General features: G+C 43.9%; 1 protein-coding gene across 2 annotated transcripts in view; it reads left to right on the top strand.

Moving 5' to 3' along the window:
• The window catches only part of LOC139156629 (WD repeat-containing protein 73-like), a 47,134-nt gene that overhangs the window by 11,938 nt on the left and 13,718 nt on the right, over window positions 1–21,478 (top strand). The window contains exons 4-7 of one of the 2 annotated variants that reach the window (XM_070732486.1): window positions 801–868; window positions 2,274–2,438; window positions 16,007–16,074; window positions 17,104–17,192. In XM_070732486.1, coding sequence (XP_070588587.1) covers window positions 801–868; window positions 2,274–2,438; window positions 16,007–16,074; window positions 17,104–17,175 — 373 coding nt within the window. In that variant the 3' untranslated portion in view covers window positions 17,176–17,192. Of the gene's footprint in view, window positions 1–800; window positions 869–2,273; window positions 2,439–3,607; window positions 5,487–16,006; window positions 16,075–17,103; window positions 17,193–21,478 lie in introns of those variants that run through there. The other variant, XM_070732485.1, reaches the window with a different exon arrangement.

The following is a 21,478-nucleotide window of genomic DNA, read 5'->3' as shown; positions in this document are numbered from 1 at the left end:
AGGTTGTTTTTTCAGCTTTGCAAAGCTCCGTTTTAGAGGCTGTTTTTTCAGCTCTGCAAAGCTCTGTTTCAGAGCTTATTTTGAGCCTTGCAAACCTCCGTTTTAGAGGCTGTTTTTTCAGCCTTGCAAAGCTCCATTTCAGAAGCTGCTTTTTCAGCTCTGCAAGGCTCCGTTTCAGAGATTGTTTTCAGCCTTGCAAAGCTACATTTTAGAGGCTGCTTTTTCAGCTCTGCAAAGCTCCATTTCAGAGGCTGCTTTTTCAGCTGTGCAAAGCTCCGTTTCAGAGGTTGTTTTCAGCCCTACAAAGCTCCATTTTAGAGGCTGTTTTTCAGCTTTGCAAAGCTCCTTTCATTTGCTGCTTTTTCAGCTTTGCAAAGCTCCGATTCAGAGGTTGTTTTACCCTGCAAAGCTCCGTTTTAGAGGCTGTTTTTTCAGCTTTGCAAAGCTCCATTTGAGATACTGCTTTTTCAGCTTTGTAGAGCTCCGTTTCAAAGGTTGTTTTCAGCTCTGCGAAACTCCATTTTAGAGGCTGTTTTTTCAGCTTTGCAAAGCTCCATTTCAGATGCTGCTTTTTCAGCTTTGCAAGGCTCCATTTGAGAGGTTCTTTTCAGCTTTGCAAAGCTCCCTCTGAGAGGCTATTTCAGCCTCTGAAAGCTCAGTTTGAGAGGCTGGGCAGGGTTACATTCAGTGTTTAAAAAGCACCCAAATTATCACTCTCTTTTAGTAGGGAAAAAAGTGCATCTTATACAGAAAAATACGGTATCTTCACTGCTCTGTTTCTTATTGATTTGTGCTTTCAGCTTGTTGGTAACCAGTGGGCCACCGGACAGTGTACTACAAGTTTGGCGAACTGAACCAGATGAAACAGGTGAGCCTCTAAGAAACAACAACACTTCTTAACTGGGTTTCAACTTTGGGAAGGCCAGACCCTACTCAAGAGTTTGCAGGGACAAGGATGAAAAGTTTTCTCGTTCCCACAATTTAATTAGTTGCTCTTCTAAAGAAGACACCCGTGTCCTTTTCCATAATGTAAATTCCTCACAACTGTTTGCACGAACCAGTGTTTGAAACTCAAAAACGCAGTGGACTTCAATTCCCAGAATTCCCCAGCTAGCTCTGAGACACACTGACATAAACAATGCTACAGGGTGCGTCCCAAAAGTAATGCAATTTTTTAAAAAGTAATTTATTGAACAGATTTGCACAAACACTTAAAATTCTTCAAAGTACTGTCCTTGGGCTTCTACACATTTTTGCCAGCGACTCTGCCATGACCGGTATGCGCCCTGGAAGGCGTCTTTGGGGACCTCTCACAAGGTCTTCATCACGGCTGATTGGATCTCTTCTATGGACGAAAAACGCGCCTTGCCACAACGCGCTACGAGTCCACGGGTTCCTGGCAAAACACCAGGTGCCAATGCTACCCCCACCCCCATAGTTCTGACGTCAGCCCAGCAGACTTCTTTCTGTTCCCATCCCTGAAAGGAACCCATTTTTTGTCCATAGAAGAGATCCAATCAGCCGTGACGAAGACCTTATGAGAGGTCCCTGAAGATGCTTTCCAGGGCACGTACCGGTCATGGCAGAGTCACTAGAAAAAATGTGTAGAGACCCAAGGACAGGACTTTGAAAATTTTTAAGTGTTTGCGCAAATCTGTTTAATAAATTGCTTTTTTTAAAAGTGCATTACTTTTGGAATGCACCCTGTAATTCTATGAATTTTGAAGGGATATCTGAAATTTTGAAGGAATATCTGGACCGGGGTGGTGCAGTGGTTAGAGTGCAGCACTGCAGGCTACTTCAGCTAACTTCTAGCTGTAGTTCTGCAGTTCAAATCTCACCACCGGCTCAAGGTTGATTCAGCCTCCTATCCTTCTGAGGTGAGTAAAATGAAGACCCAGATTGTTGGGGGCAACTTGTTGATTCTGTAAACCGCTTAGAGAGGGCTTTAAAAGCACTATGAAGCAGTATACAAGTCTAAATGCTATTGCTATTGATGAAATTGAATGAAAGCCACTAAAAAAAAACCACTTTCCCCAAAGAAGTTTTAGATTACAGATTAATTGAGCTGGAAGGGATCTTGTAGATCATCTAGTCCAACCCCCCTTCTCATTTGATGATGTTTGTACATCTCTGACATGTTTGCCAGTCTACTCCTTGGAAAACACACACACCATAATTTTTTTTCCAAATCTGTTCCTAAACCGAGAACTACTTATAATGTAAAATGAGGTCTTGTGGAAATTTTTATTTCTTCCTGTCCTCCACCCTAGATATGATGAAGCTACTGAGGGTCATCTCCCCCACAAAGATAGAAGATACTTCCTGGTCCAAAATTGCAACCAGCTGTGCCAAACCGTCCTGCGTCCTCCACGGGCAAAGAATATGCAATCTACAAATGACGGAAATTGAATCAGAGAAAAGTCCTTGGGTCGCTGGTAGGCAGTTTGCTTGAAAACTCTCTCTAAAATACAGTGGTACCTCTGCCTACGAACGCTTCTACTTATGAACTTTTCTAGATAAGAGCAGGGTGTTCAAGATTTTTTTGCCTCTTCTCAAGCTGGCTTTCATGCTTAGAGGCTAGAACCTGTCGTCTTCTCATAATTGGCTCAACATTAAGTTTTTTTGGAAGAGGCATTATTTTTTGATTTGATTTGATTTGATTTGATTTGATTTCTATGCCGTCCCTCTCCAAAGACTCCGGGCGGCTTACAGCATATAAAAAACAGTAGGTTACAGTAAGATTAAATCCAATTAAATTAAAATTACATAACTATCTAAAATCCCTGGTTATATTAAAATCAATCACACCCATTCATACAGCAACCATACAAACATTTGTTGGCCAGGGGCTAAGGCCTTTTTAAGGCTTTTTACTAAATCTGCACTTCTATTTCTACTAGTTTTTTCTCATCATTCCTATCACCCTTTTCCTCCCACTTAGGACTGTATGACTGTAACTTGTTGCTTGTATCCCAAGATTTTTATTAATATTGTTTCTTCGTTGCTTATTTGACCCCTATGACAATCATTAAGTGTTGTTCCACATGATTCTTGACAAATGTATCTTTTTCTTTTATGTACGCTGAGAGCATATGCACCAAGACAAATTCCTTGTGTGTCCAATCATACTTGGCCAATAATATTCTATTCTATTCTATTCTATTCTGCCCAAGCCTGGCATGAAAATGAGTCTTAAGACTCTTACGAAAGGTGAGGAAGGTGGGGGCAGTACAAATCTCCGGGGGTAGCTGATTACAGAAGGTCGGGGCCCCCACCGAGAAGGCTCTTCCCCTAGGTACCGCCAGGCAACATTGTCTAGTTGACAGGACCTGGAGAAGGCTGACTCTGTGGGACTTAACTGGTCATTGGGATTCATGCGGCAGGAGGTGGAGAAACTTGTTTCTCGGTGCCAGAATTCTCTCCCATTACCCAACTCAGGGGTAGGCAAAGTTGGCTCTTCTATGACTCGTGGACTTCAACTCCCAGAATTCCTGAGCACAGTCATGCTAGCTCAGGAATTCTGGGAGTTGAAGTCCACCTGTCATAGAAGAGCCAGCTTTGCCTACCCCTGAGTTCCAACTCAATTCTTCTTTTCTTCCTGCAGCCTCTGCCAGCCCTGACCAAATCGCCAGTCTGGATTTCCTGGATGAAGCTACCGCTGTGGTGTGCAGTGCCAAAGGGCAGCTGTTCCTTGTGGACTTCCGGCAACAGCAGGGGATTCTGGGAGTGCTTGAGAAGGCTCGGACTCCTTGGGCCCAGACAGAGGGGCGGAACTGGTGTTCAGGAGTGGGTTCTGGAGGGACCCACTGATTGCCCGTCTCTCCTCGGGCGGCTTCGTTGTGTTGATGGATATCAGACACCCTTCCAGCCCCTTAAAAATGGCCCAGTGCTGTGCACCCACCTCTAATCTTCATGGGGCAGAGTTCCTGTCCATCCCTAACCCCAATCCTAACCCTAATTTCTGCTCTCGAGATAAGAGGAGAAACGATGCACAAGTCGGTCAATGCTCTGGTCACTGAGTAGCACCAGAATTGTCTCTGAGATGAAAAATGGATTAACAGTTATACGTAGGTATACATATACGAGGGTTCTTCAAATATACAACGCAGGATTCCTTTTGCTTATCAAAATGGTAAAAGGCCCTCATTTCTGCTCTCGAGATAAGGGGAGAAACGATGCACAAGTCGGTCAATGCTCTGGTCACTGAGCAGCACCAGAATTTTCTATGAGATGAAAAATGGATTAACAGTTAAACGTAGGTATACATATACGAGGGTTCTTCAAATATACAACGCAGGATTCCTTTTGCTTATCCAAATGGTAAAAGGCCCTCATTTCTGCTCTCGAGATAAGGGGAGAAACGATGCACAAGTCGGTCAATGCTCTGGTCACTGAGCAGCACCAGAATTGTCTCTGAGATGAAAAATTAATTAACAGTTATACGTAGGTATACATATACGAGGGTTCTTCAAATATACAACCCAGGATTCCTTTTGCTTATCAAAATGGTAAAAGGACCTCATTTCTGCTCTCGAGATAAGGGGAGAAACAATGCACAAGTCGGTCAATGCTCTGGTCACTGAGCAGCACCAGAATTGTCTCTGAGATGAAAAATGGATTAACAAAATGTGTGTATGCAAAGACAAGGCCAAGGAATAGAGCACAGCCAAGCAGGAACATCATCAGGATTTTGGCTGCTGTCCACAACCAATCCCGAACCTTTTTTTCCCTTTGACTCATCTCCCACCAGCCTGAGCTCCAGTGGTTCATGCGTCGAGATGCCTATTGGCGTCTGGTCCAGCTGTCCAGAGGAGGCCTGTTGGACACAGAGGTCCTGTTGCTTCTGCAGGTCTTTGATGCACTTCTTCCGGTCGTCTTGGACTGTCTGAAGATTTGTGGCTTTGTCCTTCAGTTGGCCGGAATGGATTCTCGCCACGTGGTAGTTGTGCTCCATCCTCGCCAGTTTGTCCTTCAGGTTATGCAGGTAGTTTTGAACCTCCGAAGGAAGGTTCCGCATCTGTTTGAGTTCATTCTCTTGGGTGGGCTGGTTCTCTTTGAAGACGGCCACCTGGCTGGTGACCTCCTGCATTTCCTGGTGGAGTTCTTCGTTGGCTTTCACCAAAGACTTGTTCTGCAGCACTAATTCCTGGATCACCGTGTTGGCCTGGTCCAACCTTTCTCGGATGTCCTCCACAGTTATCTGCAAGTGTTCTATGGCGGACTTCAGGTAACCCATTGTCTCCCTGAGAGACCTCTGCTGCTCTTTGATGCATTCCTTGTCTTTGAGGAACATCTTGTTCTCGGAGTCCAGGTAGGCTAAAGTCCCTTTCAGTTTTTGCTAACACAGAACTGCCAATGCAATACTCAGATTGAGGATTCCTTTTCCCCAAGTGCATTATTTTACATTTGGAAACTTCGGAGTTTCCGAGTCTTCGGAGAGGGGCGGCATACAAATCCAAATAATAAATAAACATTAAACTGCAGTTTCCATTGCTTTGACCATTTATCTAGTAAAGCTAAATCATTTACCATATTACAGACGCCTCCAGGAATATCAACCCTATTGCACACTTTAGAGTCATCGGCAAATAGGCAAACCTTCCCTACCAAACCTTCCCCTATGTCACTCACAAACATATTAAAAAGAATAGGACCCAGAACAGACCCTTGTGGCACACCGCTTGTAACCTGTCTCTGCTCAGAATACTCGCCATTAACAATGACTCTCTGATGTCTATGCTTCAGCCAGCTTGAAATCCACTGAACTATCCAGGGATTAAGTCCAATCTTCACTAATTTATCTATCAGCTTTTTATGTGGAACCGTATCAAAGGCTTTGCTGAAGTCCAGAAAGGCAATATCCACGGCACCACCTTGATCCAACACCTTTGTGACATAGTCAAAGAAATAAATGAGATTAGTCTGACATGAATTGCCTTCAGTAAAGCCATACTGATTTGGGTCCAATAAGTTATTGTTTTTTAGGTACTGATTTATCCTCTTTTTGAGTAGAGTCTCCATCATTTTAACTATAACTGAGGTCAAGCTAACTGGCCTGTAGTTACCAGCTTCTTCTCTACTGCCCTTCTTGTGGATAGGCACAACACTGGCCATTCTCCAATCCTCAGGAACATCTCCTGTTAACAGGGATTGGTTAAACAAATCAGTCAGGGGGGTAGCAATGACAGATCTGAGTTCTTTAAGAACTCTGGGGTGGATGCCATCTGGACCCATTGCCTTATTTATCTTTAATCGTTCAAGTTCTTCTAAGACATCGGCTTCTAAGATCACTGGAGCTGAATCCGTACAGTTGGAAGCAATGCTATATCCCTCTATAGTATTATTTTGTAAGGTGTCTTTTGAGAAAACTGAACAGAAGTAGCTATTGAAATGGTCAGCAATCTCCTTATTCCCATCAATGCATGTATTATTCCCGGTACTAAGCTTCGTGATGCTGCAGTTTTTCTTCTTCCTATCACTAATATATCTGAAGAAGGTTTTATCCCCCTTCTTTACAGATTTGGCAATTTCTTCCTCTTTTGAGGCTTTAGCAGTATGTATTATCTGTTTCGCCTCCTTCTGTCTCATTTTATACACCTCTCTATCAGCTATACTTCCAGACTCTTTATACCTCCTATAGGCAGCCTTTTTTTCATTGACTATAGCCTCTTACATCATTGCTAAACCATAGCGGTTTCTTCTTCCTTTTACCTTTAGTTATTTGCCTTACATACAGTCCTGTGGTTTTTAAGATGGCCTTTTTTAATACAGTCCACTGGGTGCTCGCTCCTGCCATTTTATCCCTCCCCTTTAATTCATTATTTAAATATTCCCCCATTGCATTAAAATTTGTTTTTCTGAAATCCAATACTTTGGTTGCAGTATAGGATTGCTCACAGTCAGTTTTTACATCAAACCACAAACATAGATGGTCACTGCAACCTAAATTTTCTCCCACCTTGACCTCTGAAACCCAATTCCCATTCGTAAAAACTAAATCTAGAATATTCTCCCCTCTAGTTGGTGTCTTAACCAGCTGTGCCAGAGCTGCTCCTGTAAAGGCCTCTACTATATTCTTACTTTTGCATGTAAGGGCGCTGGGGATATTCCAGTCAACATCAGGCATGTTGAAATCACCCATAACCACAATATTTCCCTTTACTGCCATTTGGGTAATTTCATCCACCATCTTGTTGTCATATTCCTCAGATTGCCCTGGAGGCCTATAGATCACCCCAATTCTAATGACAGAACTGTCTTAATTTTGCATGCAAATCCAGAGAGTCTCCAGATCTTTACACGTATTGTGAATTAGTGTTGTTTTTAGACTTTCTTTAACATAAATGGCTGCTCCACCTCCCTTTCTCTCTATTCTATCCTTTCTATACAGTATATATCCTGGTATGGATATTTCCCATTCATTAGAATCCTTAAACCATGTCTCAGTTATGGCAACCAGATCCAAATTATCTCTAGATATTATGGCCATTAACTCACAGAGCTTGTTACTCAAGGTTCGAGCATTCGTGCACATTACCCGAAGAACATTATTTTCATTATTAGTTTGCCCCTTATCATCAACAACTACATCTTTTCTATTTACAGCTCCCTTTTCATAAGCTTCCAGAAACTGATTTATCCTCATTGGTTGGGGACAGAAATCATCCACATCAGTTACATCTCTGTCCCCTTTACCTAGTTTAAATGCCTGTCCAAAAAAGTTCTGAATTCCTCACCGAGCACCTGGGTACCTCTGTATGATGGATGCAAACCATCCCTCTTAAACAACTCCCTATTAGACCACCTACTGACATCATGACTTACATAGCCAAAACCTTCAGCTTTACACCACTGCCTTAACCACACATTAAACTCTGATACAAGTTGTTTTATCCTCCTGGCCACAAACTGGTAATACCTCTGAGAAAGTCACTGAATCAGTTATTTTACCCAGCTCCACACTTAGACATTGAAAATCTCTTTTTACTACATTAACATTTCTCTGGCACAAATCATTTGTGCCAAGATGCACCACCACATCCACATTATTACCTTTACTCACAGCCTTGACAATGTTTGTAATCCGCCTCCTCTCCCTGCTGGCAGTGGCCCCTGGGAGACACCTCATCACCTTCACCACATCCTTACTCAGTCCCAAATCAACACCTCTAACAGTCGAGTCACCCACAAGAAAATGTGTCCTCTTTTTATTTCTACTAACTGCACTTGATGGATTGGTGACACTATGCACCTCATTTACAACAACTTCTCCTTTGAATATCCCCTCATTCTCCGCCTGAGGGGCCTTGCTAATACCTACAACAGCCTTACTATTTAAATCTGCAAGAACATTATAGGAATTTGATACAGAGAGACGGAAATTGCTATGTTTTTGCTCGACTGCACGTAATCTTCCGTTACAGACAGTTGTCCACACAGCCCTCCTCCTCGGGGGGGGGGGGGGTGCTGTGGAAGTGGAGGCTGCACACATGGCTGCATTACAGCACGTGGCTGGGACAAAATTTCCACTTCTGCCTGCAAGCTACAAACTAAGGACTGCAATCTAGAGATCTCGCCATAGAAACTAGATGTCCTTATGCAAAGAGGGCAGCACCCCAAGTTCCACAAGGTACTACGGAACACAACAGCCAAACAAGTGTTACACTGCACCAAGCCAGTCATCTTAACACTGAATTGAAATACAAGTACTTAGCAAGAAAATCAGCAACCCCTATTGCTACCAAACTTTGCTGATTTTGGTTTTGCACATAGATATAGTTATTTGCTTATCATCAATTAATATTTTCTCTCACTACGTACATATATTTATTTGTTATGTTGAAGACATAATTTGTCAACCATACTATTGACTATCACTATCAAGTGACCTAATATTAAGTATTTGTAACTAGTAATTTCTACCTTTGGGGTCACCACGGCAATCAAACTGGGATATTTTGAGGTCAGTGTTTGGGCTCCTAATTTACAGATGTTTTTTAGTGCACATTATTGTTAGCTGGCTGACTCCCGACCCCTTATGGAGGTGTGTATCCAGTGATGGACTCCTGCGGGTATGGTCAGTTATGCAGAACAAGTAGAAAATTTTTAGTCAGGTAGGCAGAACTAGTAGAAAAATTTTGAATTTTTTTCTTTTTTTCCCTTCTGGGCTCCGGGTATGTTTTTCCTATTGCACTAAATGAGGTTGAATGTGTATAATTTTAGAAGAGATGTGTGTGTCTACCAGTGATGGGCCCCAGCCTAAACAGTAGGGAACGCTGTTCCGGTGGCGGCCATGTAGCACATAGTGTAGCTCCAGTGGTGATGCTGGGCGTGCATATATGTGCATGCGCCACCGGCATTTCCCCGGACCTACGCCTGCCCTGCCCCACCATGAGCACTGCCTTCCCCTGCCGTTTGTCCCTTGCTTGCCTCTCACGCCGGCTCACCATCCGCGTGGAAATGGGCAAACAAGTAAGTGCCCGCTCAGCACTGCCCGCCACCGTTTGTCCACCGGTAACCGCCTGCTTGCTGCCATTCACTCACTCGCCTCTCGCTCTTGGAGTGAATGGTGGCAGTGCTGGAAGTGGGGGGAGCCGGTGTGGGAGGCAAGCGAGTGGCGAGTGGCCGGGAAGGCAGCGCTTACGGCAGGGCAGGCGTAGGTCCGGGGAAGCGCCAGTGGCATGTGTACGCCCGGCATCGCCACCGGAGCTAGGTTACTGGAACGGCCCAGAAGCATGCCCCCTGCTTCCCTCTGGGTTACTGGAACGGGCCAGGAGTGCGCGCGAGCACAATTTTCAGAGGTTTTTTGGCTTCTGCGCATGCGCAGAAATGAAAAAAACCAGAAATCGCACTTGCGCGCATGCATGCACACACAAGGGCGGAAGCAGGGACATGCTCCCAGCCCGTTCAAGTAGGGATGGGAATGGTAGCCCACTCCAGGTATGTACATACACATACAATTGATATAGTAGATAATATATATTTTTGTGTGCCTGTGTGTAATAAGTATGCACACATTTGGCATATATAAACAGAATTAAATAGTATAGTTTGGAAGTTTAGTAATAGTAAATATATAGGGAAATTGTATCTCTTTGAGGGAAGGAGAGACCAGGCACTCTAACCCAAACCCTTGAATTGAGTGACATCAAGTTGGCCACCTTTAAGCCAGTCACATGATCTTTAAGCCACCTCCCGGTCACATGATTGTCAAGCCAATCCCACCTGGTCACATGGCTGGCAAGCCACACCCACAAAATAAGCCACGGCCACAATGTGATAGTAATAATTTTGGTAGCCCTTCACTCTGTGTACCTTTTCCATGGTAGATGGTGCGATTAAGTCCAGGGTGTGGAGGTTTCTACTGAAGCAGGTATGACCACTTCTTTACTGTAGTGTTGAACCCCACTTTTCTAACCTCGCCCCCTATACAAGTAAATACTAAATAAAACAATTTTACAGTCGCTTTTTCTTTCTTATCTGGATATTTTGAACCTGATCTTGCAAGTGCTGCCATCCAGAATAGTCAACAATGCTGGAAATGTTGACACTTGCCATGGTCCTCCAGCCAATGAGATTCAGAGGAGCAAGTGATGTCACAAAAAATGGATTGGATTTAGCTTGAACCTGAAATTTTGGGGAAAAACCAATCCTCTGGTTGCCTTTACATGAGAGGGCCTGGCCCATTTAATTTTAGTAGCAAACTAGTAAGACATTTTGGCAAGCAAGCCATGAATTAGCTTCAACCAGAGTTAGTCCATCTAAATCATTTTATATAAATGTTGGCTTAATAGAGCCATTCTTAAAATCAGCAAGCAGCTACTTTCATAGATACCCAAAGATGCTTCCTATACCCTACGTATACCCTACGTAGCTTCTTCCCCGGTAATATCCCTTCATGGCACCGGACCAGGGTATCTACGAGACCGCCTTCTGCCGCACGAATTCCAGCGACTGGTTAGGTCCCACAGAGTTGGTCTCCTCCGGGTCCCATCAACTAAACAATGTCATTTGGTGGGACCCAGGGGAAGAGCCTTCTCTGTGGCGGCTCCGACCCTCTGGAATCAGCTCCCTCCAGAGATTAGAACTGCCCCCACCCTCCTTGCCTTTCGTAAACTCCTTAAAACCCACCTCTGTCGTCAAGCGTGGGGGAACTGAAACATCTCCCCCTGCCTATGTAGTTCTTTGTGTATGTATGTTTTCATATATTGGGGTTTCTTGCTTTTTTTTTTTAGACTTTTTAAATGTATTGTTATTTTAGATTCTAACTATTAGATTTGTCATTATATATTGTTTTTATTATTGCTGTAAGCCGCCCCGAGTCTACGGAGAGGGGCGGCATACAAATCTAATAAATAATAATAATAATAATAATAATAATAATAATAATAATAATAAATAATATCACTCTACTAACCAAAGCATACAAAACTTTCACCAGACCAATCCTTGAATACAAGCTCATCTGTCTGGAACCCACACTGTATTTGGGACATAAATACATTAGAAAGCATCCAGAGATATTTTACAAGAAGAGTCCTCCACTCCTCTACTTGCAACAGTATATCGCAACCAGACTTGAAATCCTAGGCTTAGAAAGCTAAGAACTATGTCACCTCAAACACGATCTAAGCATAGCCTATAAAATCATCTGCTACAACGTCCTTCCTGTCAACGACTACTTCAGTTTCAACCACAACAACACACGAGCACACAACAGATACTTAAAGTAAACTGCTCCGAACTCGACTGTAGGAAATATACTGCTCCAAAAAATAAAGGGAACACTCAAATAACACATCCTAGATCTGAATGAATATTCTCATTGAATATTTCATTTGCACAATCATTCCATTTGCACAACAGCATGTGAAATTCAGGGGTAGGCTGCTGCCCGGTTGGAGCTGGGAAACGCAGTGAGGTAGCGAAAATAAAGCTCCAGCCCAGAGCACTCAATTTGCACAGAAAGATGTTGAAAGAAAATGCAGGGCGTCCTGCATAACCCACGCCCACAGTATGGTAGTAAAAATTTTGGTAGCCCTTCACTGGTGAAATTGATTGTCAATCAGTGTTGCTTCCTAAGTAGAAAGTTTGATTTCACAGACGTTGGATTTACTTGGAGTTATATTGTGTTGTTTAAGTGTTCCCTTTGTTTTTTTGAGCAGTGTTATGTATATTAGGGGGTTGGACTAGAAGACATCTTAGGTCCCTTTCCAGCTCTATTCCTAATTAAATTAAATTAAATTAAATTGAATGAATTAAATTAATTGAATTGAATTAATTGAATCGAATGAAAGGTTGATCCACTGCATTCATTCACAAGACAGGAGGGAAGAAGTCCAGTCTTTCCTGCAAGGAGAGACAAACTGTACATTTTATTCCAGGAATACTTAAGATAGAGTTAACTTTAGGTGAGTGTTCCTGCGTGTATTGTGCCAAACCCAATGAGTCAGTCCCTTCTGCCCGCAGGCGTGCAGAATCTTGGCTAACGCTGGCCCGGACCAGATCACAAACCCCATTGTCCACAGCCAATGCACAAAGCGACAACCTACTAATTCCCTCAACTCTGTCAACCTTTTTATTATGTCTGCACTTCCATTTCTACTAGTTTTTTCTCATTATTCCTATCATCCTTTTCCTCCCACTTAGGACCCTATGACTGTAACTTGCTGCTTGTATCCTAAGATTTTTATTAATATTGTTTCTTTATTGCTTATTTGACCCCTATGACAATCATTGTGTTGTATCTTAGGATTCTTGACAAATCTATATTTTCTTTTATGTACACTAAGAGCATCTGCACCAAAGACAAATTCCTTGTTTGTCCAATCACACTTGGCCAATAAAGAATTCTATTCTATCTATTCTACACCGCCGGACGAGCTCTCTCACACGCTCTCTGCTGCCACCTCCTGGCCTGATCTGGGAAAGACAGGAGGGGCGTCTTGGGGGGGGGAGAGGAAGAGACTGAGAAGGGGCGGAGCTCGTATTCCTGCCCCCGGAAGAGATGACGTTACTCGTTTACCCGAAGGCTCACATGGCCGCAGCTGTGATGGAGAAAGAGGAGGAGGAGGAGGAAGCGTGGTTGATGGACTCCCTGAGGCTGTGAGTCGCCTTCCTTGGCCCGGGGAGGCAGGAGGGGAATGCAACCCATCCTCCCTAGCCAATTGCGCTCCCCACCCATGCTCCAGCGCGATGGGAGTTCCACCTCGTTGTCTGTGGAGCAGAGGTCTTCAAACTTGGCAACTTTAAGACTAGTGGACTTCAACTCCCAGAATTCTCTAGCCAGCTAAGCTGGCTGGAGAATTCTGGGAGTTGAAGTCCACCAGTCGCCAAGTTTGAGGACCCATGCCGGCTGGAGAGGCTTTTGCAACCCTTTGCATCTTTGCCTAGGAGGGAGGGGCTCTTGGTGGTGGTGGGGTGCTGAAGCCCCTCCCCAAGTCTGCCCCTCCCGCCTCCCCTCCCCCACCAGCTTTTTTTTTAAAAAGTTTTTTTAAATCTTTCTCCACATCAAAAACATACATAGAAACATAGAAGATTGACTGCAGAAAAAGACCTCCTGGTTCATCTAGTCTGCCCTTATACTATTTCCTGTATTTTATCTTAGGATGGATATATGTTTATCCCAGGCATGTTTAAGTTCAGTTACTGTGGATTTACCAACCACATCTGCTGGAAGTTTGTTCCAAGCATCTACTACTCTTTCAGTAAAAAAATATTTTCTCACCTTGCTTCTGATCTTTCCCCCAACTACCCTCAGATTGTGCCCCCTTGTTCTTGTGTTCACTTTTCTATTAAAAAAACACTTCCCTCCTGAACCTTATTTAACCCTTTATTTAAATGATGTTTCAATCATGTCCCCTCTTTCCCTTCTGTCGTCCAGACTATACAGATTGAGTTCATTAAGTCTTTTCTGATAAGTTTTATGCTTAAGACCTTCCACCATTTGACATAAGATGACATTTGACATGACATAACATCAGGTACATACCTATCACCCATTTCCTCCTACTTATGACTGACTAACTTGAATTGAATGGGTATGAGTATTTTTATGGTCTTATTTTATTTTTATTTATCTGTTTGGTCAAGTGCGTATTGGGGGTACGTAAAGCTATAATAATATTCACATACATGATACTAGTAAAAAAATTAAAAGAAAAATTAGGACAGGGGACGGAGGGCACGCTGGTGCACTTATGCACGCCCCTTACTGACCTCTTAGGAATTGGGAGAGATCAACAGTGATTAGTCTAAGGGTAAAGTTTTGGGGGTTGGGTGATGATATTACAGAGTCAGGTAGTGAGTTCCATGCATCAACTACTCAGTTACTAAAGTTGTATTTCCTGCAGTCGAGTTTGGAGCAGTTTACATTAGGTTTATATCTGTTGCATGCTCGTGTGTGGTTGTGGTTGAAGCTGAAGTAGTCGTTGATAGGAAGGACATTGTAGTAGATGATTTTATGGGCTATGCATAGATCGTGTTTAAGGTGACGTAGTTCTAAGCTTTCTAAACCTTTTATTTATTTATTAGATTTGAATGCCGTCCTTCTCTGAGGACTCGGGGCGGCTGACAGCATATCATATAACAATACAGCAGAATGACAAATCTAATTAAATTTAAAATTACACTCTAAAAATCCAATATTTAAAAACCATCATACCAGTTCAATCACACAACATATTCTCATTTCGTTGGCCATGGGGCTAACACCTAATTGCCCCTGATTGGATTCAGGATGTTATATATTGTTATTTTATATGTTGTTAGCCGCCTCGAGTTTGAGAACTACTGCTCTAAATCCTTCCCTGAGTGGATAATTCTAGTTGCAATTTTAAAAAAAATTACTTCTATACTTCAATCCAACTTAATAAACAAATATCATCTACTAAATATACTGCTCAAAAAAATAAAATAAAGGGAACACTCAAATAACACATCCTAGATCTGAATGAATGAAATATTCTCATTGAATACTTATTCTGTATAAACTTGAATGTGCACAACAGCATGTGAAATTGTCAATCAGTGATGCTTCCTAAGTGGACAGTTTGATTTTACAGAAGTTTCATTTACTTGGAGTTATATTCTGTTGTTTAAGTGTTCCCTTTATCTTTTTGAGCAATGTATAATCATTAATACTTCTCAATTTCATATCCATTACTCTTGGTATATACAGTGAGGCTGGTGTATTAAGTTCTCCCACTTAAAAAGATGAGAGAGGCCTGTAAGCCTCCTATTTTGGTTTTTGGAGGACAGAAGGGAAAGGGGTAAGGGGGTGACATTTAAATATGTTAAATGGTTAAATAAGGTTCAGGAGGGAAGTGTTTTAGTAGGAAAGTGAACACAAGAACGAGGGGGCATAATCTGAAGTTAGTTGGGGGAAAGATCAAAAGCAACGTGAGAAAATATTATTTTACTGAAAGAGTAGTAGAGGCTTGGAAGAAACTTCCAGCAGACATGGTTGGTAAATCCACAGTAACTGAATTTTATTATTATTATTATTGTTATTTATTAGATTTGTATGCTGCCCCTCTCCGAAGACTCATGCCTGGGATAAACACATCCTAAGATAAAATACAGGAAATAGTATAAGGGCAGACGAGATGGACCAGGAGGTCTTTTTCTGCTGTCAATCTTCTATGTTTCTATGTAAGATGGAGCATTGCTGCCTTCATTGGGATACAGAATTGATTCAAGCCAGTGACATTTTCCTTTTCCGTTCTTGAAAATGCCTTCCCTCTCCCCAAAAGCTGGGGGTGGTGCAGTGGTTAGAGTGTAGCACTGCAGGCTACTTCAGCTAACTGCTAGCTGTAGTTCAGCAGTTCAAATCTCACCACCGACTCAAAGTTGACTTAGCCTTCCATCCTTCCGAAATGGGTAAAGCGAGGACCCAGATTGTTTGGGGGCAATATGCTGATTTTGTAAACTGCTTACAGAGGGCTTTAAAAGCACTATGAAGCGGTATATAAGTCTAAATGCTAACGCTATTCATCTTGCTTAGATACAATGACCTGCATCTCTTTGAACTTCCTGGGCCCACCAGAGTCATCGAATGGACAGGAGACCAATGTAAGTGACCGTTCATTGCTTTTCAATGAGTTGGGGGCAGCTGTGGTGGGGAGGGTCTCCCGAGGAGGGGTTCCCCCCACAAAATTGGATCCAGCATGACTTCTGCTAAGCAAGGCATTGGTAAGTGAGTCATGCTTGATTTTATGATATTCAGTGTTCCCTCGCTTTTCGCGGGGAATGCGTTCCGAGACCGCCCGCGAAAGTTGAATTTCCGCGAAGTAGAGATGCGGAAGTAAATACACTATTTTTGGCTATGAACAGTATCACAAACCTTCCCTTAACACTTTAAACCCATAAATTTCAATTTCCCATTCCCTTAGCAACCATTTAGATTATTACTCACCATGCTTATTTATTAAAGTTTATTGAAAAAATATTTACTAAAAGCAGACGAAAGTTTGGTGATGACGTATGACTTCACCAGGTGGGAAAAACCGTGGTATAGGAAAAAAACCCGCGAAGTATTTTTTAACTAATGTTTTTGAAAAACCGTGGTATAGACGTTTCACGAAGTTCGAACCCGCGAAAATCAAGGGAACACTGTATATTTTTTGCCACGGTTGTTAGGTGTATCACTGTAGTTATTCTGTGAAATATTCACTTGTTCAATGAATAATTCAAAGAGCCGGGGTGGTGCAGCAGGTAGAGTGCTGTACTGCAGGCCACTGAAGCTGACTGTAGATCTGAAGGTCAGCGGTTCAAATCTCATCACCGGCTCAAGGTTGACTCATCCTTCCATCCTTCCGAGGTGGGTAAAATGAAGACCCGGATTGTGGGGGCAGTAGCCTAGCTTTGTTAATAAGTGCTATTGCTAACATGTTGTAAGCCGCCCTGAGTCTAAGGAGAAGGGCGGCATAAAAATTGAATGAATGAATGAATGAATGAATAAATAAATAAATAAATTTGGCTTCCCTTTTTCTGTGCCATGGTGACTTTGAATGATTGCTCGATGGGTGGTTGTAAGTTGAGTTGTAAGTCTGGCGGTTTGCCTGTTTGCAACACTGAGACTCATTGTGATTTGCTCCCTAGGCATTTGTGTGGCTGGATACGAGAATGAAAGCAGGAACGAAATTCTGCAGCTGCTTCTGCCTCCGAGGCTGATCGCGAAACAGAATAAGGTAGAGATTACCCTGGGCAGGGTGGTATGCAACTTGGTGGCTCTCTGGGGCAAAAGTGCCCTGTGGAACTCCCCTCCATTAGATGTAGGGACTGCTGTTAACTAAGCTGTTCACCTGGATGGCTTTCTCGAGAAATTGGATAAATTCACCCAGGATAGAGAACCCAATATCGGGATTTGCATTACAAGGCGGTTCCCAACTTACAACCGCAATGGAACCCCAGATTTCTGTGCTCGGCAAGGTATTTGTTAAGTGAGTCTTGCCCCTTTTTGTGAGGTTTCTTGCCACTGTTGTTAAGTGAATCACTGCCATTAGTAACAAGATTGTTAAGTGAATCTGGCTTCCCCCTTGATTTTGGTTGTCCAAAGGTTGCAACAGGGGATCACATTTTTGTACAGTGGTACCTCGTGATACGAACCCCCCGTGATACGAACATTTCAAGATACGAAATTTTTTGCCTCTTCTTACGAACTTTTTTTGACTTACAAACCCACCGCATATTGCAAAATGGCGCTCTGCTGGGCGCCGCCGCCCGGCTGTCACCTTTTGAAACAGCCGGGGGCTTCTCAGCATTCTCCCAAACCGGAACCCAAACTTTTGCTGAACTTTTCGGGTTCGGGTGGCCTTCGTGAAGCGCCGCCCCCGCCTGTCACCTTCTGAAACAGCCAGGGGGCTTCTCGGCATTCTCCCGAATGCCAAACCTGCAAGTTCGGCAAAAGTTCGGGTTTGGGTTCCGGAGGCCGCCAAGAAGCGCCCAGCTGTTTCAGAAGGTTACAGCTGGGTGGCGGCGGCCGGCAAAGCGCCGTTTTTACAATTGGCGGTGGCATTTTCGGCCAATCTGGAGGCTGAAACGGAGGTGCCAATCTGGCTGTAAGGTTCTGAAACAGCTGGGCACTTCTCAGCGGCCTCCGGAACCCGAACCCGAACTTTTGCCAAATTTCCAGGTTCGGCATTCGGGAGAATGCCGAGAACCCCCCCGGCTGTTTCAGAAGGTGACAGGAGGGGGGCGGCGCTTCTCGGCGGCCTCCCGAACCCGAAAAGTTCGGCAAAAGTTCGGGTTCGGGTGAACGCCGAGGAGCGCCAGTTTGCAATCCCCCCCCTTGCACACATTAATCGCTTTTACATTGTTTCCTATGAGAAACATTGTTTTGTTTTACGAACTTTTCCCCTTACGAACCTCCTTCCAGAACCAATTAGGTTCGTAAGACGAGGTATTACTGTATTTAGTTTTGCATTTTGTATTTCAGATATACAGTGGTACCTCTACTTAAGAATTTAATTCGTTCCGTGACTAGTTTCTTAAGTAGAAAAGTTTGTAAATAGAAGCAATTTTTCCCATAGGAATCAATGTAAAATAATAATAATAATAATAATAATAATAATAATAATAATAATAATAATAATAGATTTGTATGCTGCCCCTCTCCGAGGACTCAAATAATGTGTGCAAACCCATTAGGAAAGAAATAAAAGCTCGGAATTTGGGTTAGAGGAGGAGGAGGAAGAAGAGGAGGACAGTCGCTGCCCAGAGCGAAGGGAGCATTTCTTTTTTCTTGGCGCTGGCAAAGGTTTATTCCCTCTCCAAGTGCCCAGAGAAAGGAAAATGCTTTGTTCGCTCTGGACTGCCAAAGCCTTCTTAAGCACCATTGAAATATATAGAACCTCTAGTAATTACAGGATACATTGATATTGGATTAAGTAATCTAATGTAGAAGTGAAAGTTTGAACTAAGATTGGCATAATAGAGAGTTTGATATTCTTTATACCAGAGGTCCCCAACCGCCGGTCCGCGGACCGGGACCGGGCCGTTGGGGTTTTCCAGCCGGTCCGCGGCGCCGCTGCCCTCCCGGCAGAGGACATTATACAGGACAGGGTGGGGCGTCGGGCAGGGCGGGGAGAATCAGGAGGCTCCTTTGGCGGCTGGGGGCTGCCTGGCTTTGTGATTTTGGCTGGGGGGGGAGTTAGGAAGGTCCTACTTCTCCCCCCCCAGCCAAAACCTCAAAGCCTATCTGCTGGATACGGGCGATGAGCGGGACGAGCGGCGCGGAAGCCGGTGGCTGTGGAAGCTGCTGCAAGAGGCTTCCGCACCGCTCTGTCCCACTCATCGCCCGTATCCAGCAGATAGGCTTTGAGTTTTTGGCTGGGGGGGGAGAAGTAGGACCTTCCTAAGTCCCCCCCCAGCCAAAAACTCAAAGCCTATCTGCTGGATACGGGCGATGAGTGGGACAGAGCGGCGCGGAAGCCTCTTGCAGCAGCTGCCACAGCCACCGGCTTCGGCGCCGCTCGTCCCGCTCATTCCCCGTGTCTGGCAGAAGCTGCTGCCCGAGTGCTCTTGGCTGGCGGGATTCAAAGTGCTGGGGTGGGGGGTGTCCTGACAGCCCCCCCACCCCAGTGCTTCGCCTCCCGCTGGGACACCCCCCACCCCAGCACTTTGAATCCCGCCGGCCAAGAGCACTCGGGCAGCAGCTTCTGCCAGACACGGACAATGAGCGGGACGAGCGGCGCCGAAGCCGGTGGCTGTGGCAGCTGCTGCAAGAGGCTTCCGCGCCGCTCGTCCCACCCATTGCCCGTATCCAGCAGAAGCTGCTGCCCGAGTGCTCTTGGCCGGTGGGATTCAAAGTGCTGGGGTGGGGGGTGTCCCAGCGGGAGGCGAAGCACTGGGGTCGGGGGGCTGTCGGGACACCCCCCACCCCAGCACTTTGAATCCCGCCGGCCAAGAGCACTCAGGCAGCAGCTTCTGCTGGATACGGGCGATGGGTGGGACGAGCGGCGCGGAAGCCGGTGGCTGTAGCAGCTGCTGCAAGAGGCTTCCGCGCCGCTCTGTCCCACTCATCGCCCGTATCCAGCAGATAGGCTTTGAATTTTTGGCTGGGGGGTGGAGAAGTAGGACCTTCCTAACTCCCCCCCCCCAGCCAAAATCACAAAGCCAGGCAGCCCCCAGCCGCCAAAGGAGTCTCCTGATTCTCCCCGCCGTGTGGAGAAGAGTGGAGGGCTGCGTCACTAAGCTCCACCCCTCCATAACCCCACCCCCATATGACCAACGCTCCCCCCCGCCCCCCGGGCCGTGGAAAATTGGTCTAGCTTAAAGCCGGTCCCTGGTGCAAAAAAGGTTGGGGACCTCTGCTTTATACTGATGTAATGTAATTTTTTTTAGTGTAAGGTGGGAAAAAGATTGTTTTTTTCTTTTTTTGAGGTTTTCTCATTTGATAATATTATATACGTTCTATAGAATGCTTTTTTTAAGGGAAGAAAGATACCGTATATACTTGAGTATAAGTCGGCCCGAGTATAAGCCGAGACACCTACTTTTGCCACAAAAACTGGGAAAACCTATTGACTCGAATATAAGCCCAGGGTGGAAAATACAGTGGCTACTGGTAACTTATAAAAATTGAATATTCTTCTATTGTAGCTTCTTAAAATTGTTTTTGTAGAAGAATTAAAAAAACATATCAAGAACGGTTGCAAGAACTGGGTATATCTAATTTAATGAAAAAAAAGGACCAGGGGAGACATGATAGCATTCTTCCAATATCTCAGGATTTGCCACAAAGAGAGTCAACCTATACTCTAAAGCACTGAGGGCAGAACAAGAAGCAATGGGTGGAAACTAAAAAAGGAGAGAAGCAACTTAGAACTAAGGAGAAAATTCCTGACAGTTGTAACAATGAATCTGTGGAACAGCCTGCCACCAGAAGTTGTGAATGCTCCAACACTGGAAGTTTCTAAGAAGATGTTGGATACCCATTTTTCTGAAGTAGTGTAGGGTTTCCTGCCTAGGCAAGGGGTTGGACTAGAAGACCTCCAAGGTCCCTTCCAACCCTGTTGTTATTATTATTATGTAACTTTTTTCCTTCCAAAATGTTTTTTATTTCTTGCATCTTTCTTCCTCCCCTTCCAAAATCTTTTTTTTTCTAAATTCCAAAACCCTCTTAAAATATCTTTAGGAATGTTATCTTAATCTTAAAACCTGTTATCTTAATCTTCAATACAATATCATTATAATTTTCTTACTAATTGGGATTTCATATATTCTTTCAAAGCAATTGCTTAAATCAAACTTCCATATAATAAATATTCAGATTTCCCATTTAAAACATCTTTCATAAGTTAAAATCATTACTATCTCAATAGATGAGTAAATAACAATTGGGGGTTACTCAATCATTAATTGTAAAATCTTTCTTCTATATGATATTTATCTTGCATAAGGAGAAACCATACTCTTAAAAAAGGTAAATCTATTCATATTAATTATGTAGAACAAATGATTAATGACAAAATTC

The sequence above is a fragment of the Erythrolamprus reginae genome, chromosome 1 (assembly GCF_031021105.1).
Source record: "Erythrolamprus reginae isolate rEryReg1 chromosome 1, rEryReg1.hap1, whole genome shotgun sequence".
Classification (NCBI taxonomy): Eukaryota; Metazoa; Chordata; class Lepidosauria; order Squamata; family Dipsadidae; genus Erythrolamprus; species Erythrolamprus reginae.
This window is presented reverse-complemented; position numbering and strand designations above follow the sequence as displayed.